This window comes from Anthonomus grandis, chromosome 9 (genome assembly GCF_022605725.1).
Source record: "Anthonomus grandis grandis chromosome 9, icAntGran1.3, whole genome shotgun sequence".
NCBI classification, from domain to species: Eukaryota; Metazoa; Arthropoda; class Insecta; order Coleoptera; family Curculionidae; genus Anthonomus; species Anthonomus grandis.
The window spans coordinates 17,815,253-17,824,933 of NC_065554.1; the positions used below are offsets into that span (position 1 = coordinate 17,815,253).

General features: G+C 28.8%; 1 protein-coding gene across 1 annotated transcript; it reads left to right on the forward strand.

Annotated features, from left to right (window-relative positions):
- Positions 1–293: 293 nt before the first annotated feature.
- On the forward strand, positions 294–2,452 carry LOC126740193 (uncharacterized). The gene is made up of 3 exons (XM_050446123.1): positions 294–469; positions 570–725; positions 1,270–2,452. The coding sequence occupies exons 1-3, from the start codon at positions 295–297 to the stop codon at positions 1,569–1,571; spliced, it is 633 nt and encodes a 210-aa protein (XP_050302080.1). The 5' UTR covers position 294; the 3' UTR covers positions 1,572–2,452.
- The last annotated feature ends 7,229 nt before the right edge of the window (positions 2,453–9,681 follow it).

Here is a 9,681-nt window from a genome sequence, read left to right on the forward strand (position 1 = left end):
GGCTTAAAGGTAAGTGACCAGTCCCAAAGTCCAAAATCGCAATTTTTCTGTTTTTTTGACCAACTCTCTAAAAAATCATATATCTTTGCCTGGAAAAACTGACCAAGTCTCCTCAGGGTTCAGAAGCAAGTACATAAAATAAGTTAATAATGATCAAGTTTTCTAAAGTGAAAGTTGATATCAGCTTAAATTGACCATCTCTACTTAGTCACTTTTGGTTATAGCATATCAGATTTTAATGTGACCAAGTAGACATGGTCACTTTAACCTGACGAAACTTAATCATTTTTGCATATGGCTTTGATATACTTAGTCATTGATATGCTACTGTTTGCAGTTGTTTTGTTTGTTTTGCGCTGTGAAGTTGCCGCTTTTTGTGATTTATTTATTATAATGAGTGCTAGATCTCGATATATTGCTAAATTGGCATTACAAAAATCAAAAACTCTTGTTCATATTGATGCTGAAGGTAAGTTTTGTATCGATATAATTAGATTTTTATATTTTATAGGTTAGGTCAGTAAAAAGTTTTTTCATTCTTTTTTTTAAATGAAATTGTTTAATTCTAGGCCCGCTGTATGAGGAATTAATAAGCCAAACTAACGAAATATCAAATGTTGCTAATATTTTGGGTCATTTAAAAACCGTTATCAATCCCACCATAGCATCAGAGGATGCCCCTGTAAATAAAAACACCTCAGCTTCTTCCCCAGCAGTATCTGAAGGTAAATATTCTTGTAATAATTTAATTAAAAAATATTTTCTTTGCTATAATTAAGTATAGCTTCTTCTGTATGTACATACATTGTTATGTTCTATGTATACAGTATTATTATTTTTTATATACGTTATAATTAAGTAAATAGGTTAGGATTTGTTTTTTTTAATTATCCTGTGCACGTTTGTGCCTGAATAACGGTTGAAAAGAATAGGAATGTTCTGTTTTTCAAATCCTCAGGACACTTAAAAAAAACATAGATTAGAATTTTTAAAGCCCATCATAGAATAGAGCGTAAAATTGATCAAAATAGTAAAAGTACAAAACTAATAAATTATTATAAGTATGTATAATTTTTTCTATTGTATTAGTAAAAAAATATGTTTTTGTGCTTATAAATTAAGTGCATTAAGTGTGTGTTTTGTACCTATTTCTATTTTGAGTTCGTACGTGTAAATTAAGGTGTTTATATTAATTGATAATTATTTTTCTATTTTAGTTCTAATTTTTTATAAATTACTTAATTAGTTATTACTGCGTTTTATTTTCAGTTATAAAATGTGATCTTGTGGCAGAAAAGACAAAAGGGCTTTGCAACACTTTCGCTGACACTAATTTATCATCGACGTCAGACACCCAACGTATTCTTCGCCCTAAAAATCTGAATGCGAACCTTTATGAAGATCCGCACTCTCCTATGGAAGTGGTAGAATTTGAAGAAGGTAGTTCAGACGAGTATAATTCTACTGACGATGAAGACAATCATAATGGTGAGCACAACAATATATCTACTACAACTAAACAAAAGAGCAGGTGGAAAAATCATACTCTGATCAGTGGAAAAAAGCCATAAATAAAAAGAAAAGATCTTTGGGGGAACCTTACAAAACCAATAAAAAAATGAGAAGTGCAAAAATTTCCAAACATGCCGATTGCGAGCTCTGCAAGTTTAAATGTACACAACACTTTAGTTTGGACGATAGAAGAAAATTATGTGCTACCTGCTGGCAATTAAATTATGATAGACAAAAAGATTACATATTGGCCCGTGTAAAATCAGTTAAAACCAAGTGTAGGAAGCCTTGCACTGAAACCAGACCAGCAAAGCAAGCAAGCAGATCATATTTTTTTTTAAATAGGCTCACGAAATACGTGTTTCCAAAAAGTTTCTTTTAAACACTCTAAGCACGATTGAATTGTTGACCATGCCTTTGCTAGAGTAAATGAGCATGGCTTATTTAAATTACCAGATCAACGTGGTTGTAAGGCACCAAGTAATAAAACTTCCCAGGAGCTAGAAGAAAAAGTTAAGAGCCACCTTGAAAGTTTCCCTACCCTTGAATCCCATTATTGCAGAAAATCTAATAAGGTACGAGCCTCTAATGATAAGCATTTTACTAGCATCACCTTTGATTTACAAAGCGTTTTGCAAATTCCTTTCTCCGATATATACCAGTTTTATTACAGTATGAAATTATGTGCTTTTAACTTAACTGTCTATGAAGCAGCGACACCAAAGAATGCATATTGCTACGCGTGGACGGAGACTAACGGTCAACGAGGGAGTTCCGAAATCGGAACTGCATTATTTGAGTGGGTAAGAACAATTCCAAGAGACGTAACAGAGATCAGCATGTATTCAGATACTTGCAGCGATCAAAACCGCAATCAGTACATAGCCACTTTATTTTTGTACTTACTATAAATTACGCATTTACTGACCATAAAACATAACTTTTTGGAGAGAGGCCACTCTTACATGGAAGTAGACTCTATGCATAGTGCTATTGAGTCTGCCAAGAAACATGTTGCTATATTCACTATGAATGATTTACTTAATGTGTTCCGATTGGCTCGTTCTAAGCGACTTAGAAATAAAAAGAGTGAGCCTTATCAATGTAAGGAGTTAAGGTTTCCAGATTTTCTTGATTTAAAATCGTTGGCAAGTTCTTTTTTTAAAAATAGATTAAGAGATGAAAACGGAGATAAGGTATCATGGCTGAAAATAAAAGTTATGCGTTACCAGAAAGAAAATCCGTGCCAAATTCTCTTTAAATATAACTATAGCGAAATAGAATTTAAAAGGATTAACGTGATTGGACGAGATCGCTTAAATGCATGCAGTTACAAAATCTAGAATATCCTATGAGGCTTCCAAAAAAAGATCTGATAAAGGTAATTAAGACTGAATAATTAAGAAAAAACAAAAAAACGTATATAAAATAAGTAGAAAATTTAAAATAAATACGTAAAAAAGAGCAAGACTTAAAGGTTAAAGGTTTGAAAATATTTAAATATGAAAAACAAGTCATGAATATAAAGAAAACCAATTTTGAGGAAACAAAACTTCAATAAAAATTTAGGCTTGTTTTAAGATTTAAATTCATAAAAGGCAAGTGCAAGGAAAAACTCTAAGATTTTTTTTTTTAAAGTTCAAATTGTATTCAGAAGAATATAACGCCTGACCAAGCAGGAAGTTTTAGAGAAGTCAATCATTTTTAAATTGTTGAGGATCACTAGTAATTTCACCATCACGCTAATTTTTATAAAATGGTTGATAAATTCAATTTTCTGAACTTAGTTTTCTTAGGTTTAGAACTGATTGGTATCTTGCATACCATAATTATAAATTTTGAAAATGCTAAAACCTAGCTAGTAAGCATTTTGTCAAATTCTAATGTGATACTGGATCAAGGATATGTCTTCAAGACTCCAGAAGTATTAGAAAGATGATCCAGAATTGATAGCGTAATGGTCAAGATCTCATAGTATTTTTACGACGATAATAAAGATATCCAAATTAATGTTTATTTTGACGTTCTTCCATATAAACAGTTGTGAATAAATAAATATTTTCTATTCTACAGTAATGTTATAATAGTTTTTGCATAATTTAATGTACTGCAAGTACGTTTCCATAGGCTAGTATAAATATTAAAGGAATTATATTACATCTTATTATAGCATTATAATATTCATTAAATATTAACCCAAAGCATCGAAGGCATTTAGCCACATTTAACCTTGGGTTAACATCTATCTAATTCGTCTGATATTACGTGTTATGCTACGAACCGTAACTCTAGGATCAATTAATTAGAATAATAGGGCACGTCTTGAAAATATTATAAGGGGCACTTTACGATGTTGAACCGAGAACTCTCTGGCCTAATTAGCACCTGCGAATTCAGCCTTCATTCATTATTTATAACCAGATATAAGACGACGAACTAAGAATATAACTCTTTAGAATTAAAAACAAGGTGACTAATATTAATCTAAAATATACCTGTGACTTGAAAATATTTGAATAATTTTAATTTAAATATATTGAATTTCTGATTGAATATAATATTTTAATTGGGTTTATAGAGCATCTAGATATGGTGAAGTTTAAAGTTAAGAATATTCTACAAAAATCTGGTAGTAGGTTCATCAGAAATTAAATGTTTAAAAACATGTTAATTTTAAATATACTTAATTGAATCTTTATATATGATTATGTTGAATTACTGTATAGTTTCGGAAACTGAATTGCATCAATAAATATGTTATATGAACCTGGAATAATATGATAAGAATATAATTTTTATAATTGTCAATATTTATTTATTTAGTCATACTATTCATAGTGTATTTATTATCACGAAATAGGCATAGGAAAGTTAAGGATAATTCAACGCCTCATGTAGATGCTTTATTATTATTGAAACTGTTGATCGACTATCACAATTATACATTGGCATAAAATAACAGCCTGAGATCTGGGAAAAGTGTTTATAATTTCTTAATAAGAAACCTAATATGATCTAGATGCGCTTTCCGTCATATGTGGAACAAAAAAGTATTTGACATTAAACACCACCTTCAGGTCTTTCACCTCAACAAGTCTGTTTGAGGAAGTACCATTGACATAATAATTGAAGAGAATCGGGTTTTTTAGCTACCCATAAGACACAACGTTGCACTTTGAAACATTAAGGCCATTTGTTATATACTATTGAAAAATTGCATTAATATAGGCTTGAAGGGCGGTGCAGTCTACTATAGTAGTAATATAAATAAAAATAAAATAAATAAATAAATCTGGCATTTATTTGAAAAACTATACAAGTTTATGGCGAAGTCTAGCAACATTGCTATTCTACTAAGGTAGGATTTTAATAAACTGATAAAGGTGTTAGAAAAACCAAATTGTTCAGCTGCCTTCATTGATAGAATAAAATATGTTAATTTGATCAAAGGCTTTGCGAAAATTGGAGTATATTGCATCTACCTGACTAGAATATAATACATCGAATATATTTCTTTAATGAAATCAAGCAAAAAGGTTTCTATGAACGTATACATATCTTGAACTTTTTTTTTAGGAAGTAAACCTTTTTTCGATATTTTTTCGATACCTCTAGATTCCATTGGTTTTTATGGGAATAAAAAATATTTTTAAATAATTTTTTTATGTATGCCATAAAAAAATTTGGTCATTTTTCACTAGAGGTACGATTTTCGCATAAAAAAAATAAAAACGATTTTTGTCAATACCCATAACGCCTAATCCTGATTAGGTTAACAATCAAGAATGGAACGCCAAGAGGAGTTCACCGGTATAATTCAGTTTTTGAAAAAGTTTTCACTCTCATACAAAAACACGTGCTTCCGAAATATTTATAAGCATACCAAGAAGTTGTTACCAATTACTTTTTTATTTATTACCAGTCGACCTAGAAAGAAGAGATTTAAATGTTCTTTTATAAGTTTCCAATTTATGTATAGATATATAGATTGGAGAATCGATCATTACGCATAGAAAGGTGCTTAAAGGCCAAATATGGCAACGAACATCCTTACATTTCGTACGCTCTGGTATTCACCTGCTACGTCATTAGTAAGCGTCCAACTTTAATGGGAGTAACTGTTTAACTTAATAAAAATTCAAAAAATAGTACTCGAAAGATTCAAATAAAAGAATCAAACAAACCTTCTTTATTGGCAAAATAACCTCAAAAATACTAGTATTTGGCGAGAAATCTGAAGAACTAGGAGGCCATTCATTATCAAAAGTCCCACTAATAAGACGGTTAGGAAAATTATTTATTAAAAATTCCTTTACCCTAGGCGTATTATGAGCAGGACAGCCGACTTATTCAAAATACCCTAATTCCAGGTCGAAATCAGGGAGCATTTGAGTGACAGGAAGAACTTGGTTTTGCAGCAACTCAACTGAAGGTATTTAACCGATGTAGTTAAAACAAATATTTTGGTTATGGAAATTTATTCGAGGTTCTCTGGTAAAGATAATGAACTATTTAATCGTTACTAAGTATTGTTGTCTGACACCGACAGTAGTTTCAAAAAAAGAAAGGTAGCAAGGAAAATTAAAATCCGTCTTTTGAATCGTTTTAAGAATTATATTAGGTTGCTACTTCGTCATTTATTAATTTTATTACGCTTATTCTATTTATTTTTCAATCCTGTGTTTTTAATTTTTTTAATCGATATTGAGAAAAAATTAATACTTTTATGTTTACCAATATTACTTTATTTGCCACATTAATTTAATGAAAATCAATATTAGTAATACAGCCACGAATATCGTTGAAGCTTGCATATCATATGTAACTTAACTGTGCAAGATATTCACAGTTTCAAGATAACTCCTGCACTAATGGAAAAATAAGTGTGGTAGAGATCAAGAAATTATCGGGCATTCAATTTTTTTCCTACTTACTGGGAAGATTCTTCATCTGAAATATCATAAGGGTTCGCAATTAAATTATACCTACTTATCATAGGGAGTAAGTTTAAATCTTTATTTTCTTGACCAGAAAAACCAAAAACAAAATTGTTTTTTCAAAAACCTACACATATTATATTAAGTTACTTAGCACTTATTTATAAGTAACCTTAAACATAAATACTTATGTCGCCATCTATTAAATTTGTGTTAAACTGTTTCTCGTATTAATTAGTTTCGTGTGTAGAAATATATACATCCAAGATTTATTTTTAAAGTGGTATCAAGAAGATGTCGCAAGTACAGTTTTCATCCATAAAAAATCGTTTTTAGCCTTGTTTTTTAATTGTCTACAAAAAACGAATAAGATTCCAAAAATAGGCGAAAAAAAAAATTGAAATTAAAATACCAAATGGAGAAAATATGCTTAATGGGATTTAAAAGGGAATTTTCTAACCATACAAGGAAATAAAAACCCTTATAAATAAAATATTAAAGTTTATATAGAATTTCTCGAAATTGACTCATTAATATTTATAGTATTTCGCCCGATATAATAACCTTAACCTTGGTAAATTAGGAATCACCTCGAAAATAACACAGTGATGGTCATAATAATAATTGTGCAATTTTGTTTAACGCAATTAACATTCCGACCAGGTTTTTGCATTGTATAGGGTAGCAGAATATTAAATTTGTAGTAGTAGGTACATATTATTTCCGGCTATTAAAAAAACACATTTGAAAGTTTGTCTTGTGGTTTTTACATTGACAGAACTACACTTTAATTATGCAGGATGTCCTTTATTGAATTAGACATCTATTTAAAAAATAAACCATTTAATTCAAACATGTTTAGACAAAATACTTGTTTTGTAAATTAAGCACTCTTGCCATATTTTGTAAAACGAACCTAATAAATAATAACAATAATAAAGGACCTATAAAATAATAGCATTAATACAACTAAAAAAAAATAAAGTTAGCACTTAGAGTTAAACGACAGAAGTAAAAGTTTGTGAGAATACTGTTAGTAATCTCTTATGTTTTTAGTTCATGCAAAAATACGTGTCAAACATTTCGTTATATCCTTGACCAATATTTACTTAAAATGTACTCTGAGCTATTTTCCTATATATTTCTATATATGCAATAAAGCAATCCTACACCTTATTACATCAGACACTTCACATCCACAAAAGAAGTGATACCAAAATAATTTAAACTAATATTTATAGGCTGATAAATAAGACTATTTGAATGTTTAGAAATAAAAGACTTTTCTTATCACTGTCTCTGCAATTACCAATAAAAGAATAATTAAACATACAGTTATTAATATTAAAATTAATTTGATAATATCTTATTTAGTTTTCATAAGAAATATCAAATAATTCCACGGGTATTTAAGCAATGGTAATTTTAATAAACGTCAAGGCCAGATCCGAAAACATTAAGTCAACTACCGTTAAGTTAATCAAAACAAAGATACAATAATTAGTTTTTTTTGCAAAAATTTTCATCTTGCTGCTTTATTTTTTGTCATATTTACCGCTAGTAAATTGTTAATTAATTATACTGTTATTAAATTATAATAAGCAAGTAAAAATATTCTCTAATAATTGCCTCATTTCTTAATTATTGGGATGCAGAATTATTTATTAATGATGTTATTACGTTCAAATTAAATTACATGTGGAATAGTGCTCAGTATTATTTTATATAAATCGTACATTTCTTGTTACATAATTGTTTAAATTATATAGATTAATAACTAAAACTTTCGGAATACTGATTATAAACAATTCAGTTTATCATAATTAAGTATTTATAAGCCATTGTTAATACACGATCTTCAATATCCCATAAATAATAGATAATAATTTGCAATATTATTATATAATGCGTTACGGTCACTGGGAATTAGATGATGCATTTGATGCCATATAAGAAACTTATTGAAAAACGCAGTTTAAAAATATATAACTTTATACTAGAAAACTAAATTGTTAAAAACCATTAAAAAATTATAAAGATTGAGAGTACATTACCCTAGTTGCATTATCGGCAAAGGATTCAGATAAATAAATCAAATTGGTGTTAATGGCTTTAAAAAGGTGTCTCATTAAGATCAGGTTATATATGTTCTATTTACTTAAGCAGTTGAAGCTTAAAAAAACATCATCTCTGTTGATACTCTATCTTTATTTGTATGTTACCTTTGACTATTTGAAAAAGTAATTTAAAGTATCGACGATTAAAAATTTAGGAATGGGAGTTTTAATTAATAATAATTCGTATTTACACAATCTATAGTTTACATACAAGATTCCTATACATGTAATACAAATACTTAAAGAAAAATAGGAAAGTTTCAAATTTTCTGGAACAACAATAAAGGATTTGAATGGTTTATGGCAATAGAGAGAAAAATTATTGTTTTTATTAAATTAAGTTTGTGAGAATCATTATAATACAAAAATACTCAAGAGTCAATAAAATAGTGACCAAAAGAATTTAGACAACATTTTTGAAATGCGTTGGGTATCTATTAAATATAAACAACATTGGCTAAAAGAACTCTGACTATCATAAAGAAAAGAACACTTAGTGAATCCTGAAATACAGCAATATAAACAAGGAGATTTGACTGTAAAAAAAGAGGATCAAAGCTATAAGAGATTCTTTGAATGTGTAATCTTAGAATTGTCTTTTTTCCTAACAGGTATTTACTAATTGGTTCATTATATGTCTCTTTAGTTATTTGTCTTAGATTTATATATTGTACTCGTTCGGTTAAGTTCGGTTGGCTATTTTAAAAAATATTCAGTTTTTGATTCACACATGCCTGTTTCACTTTTCATAATCGCTCTTTTTTTTTCTTAAAATAACTTTTAATATTTTATCTTTCTCAAAATCTTTTCGTTAAGCTCTTGATATCTGTTCATTAAATTCATATGATTTTTTAAGACTATCTCAAGAGCAATTTTTATAAAGAATTAAAGCCTTAAATGTTATGTTTCAAAACTAGCTCTCAGAATTGTCAAACTTTATGTGAACTTATATTATTTTTCACTGCTTAAAAATAATGCGTATTTTTATATTTCGTACGCAAAACTCATGTTATCACTATAAAATTATCATACGTTTTACATTAGATAAACGTGTATTGAGTTAAATATTTTAGTGCAAGCAACGGAAAAGTTTTTGGAGTCTTATCATGCATCAT

Excerpts from the sequence above, each read along its gene's own strand:
- LOC126740193 (XM_050446123.1), top strand. The coding sequence starts at position 295 with ATGGCTTTGATATACTTAGTCATTGATATGCTACTGTTTGCAGTTGTT. Across the intron at positions 470-569 it reads TGTTCATATTGATGCTGAAG|GCCCGCTGTATGAGGAATTA; the intron begins GTAAGTTTTGTA and ends GTTTAATTCTAG. Across the intron at positions 726-1,269 it reads TTCCCCAGCAGTATCTGAAG|TTATAAAATGTGATCTTGTG; the intron begins GTAAATATTCTT and ends TTTTATTTTCAG.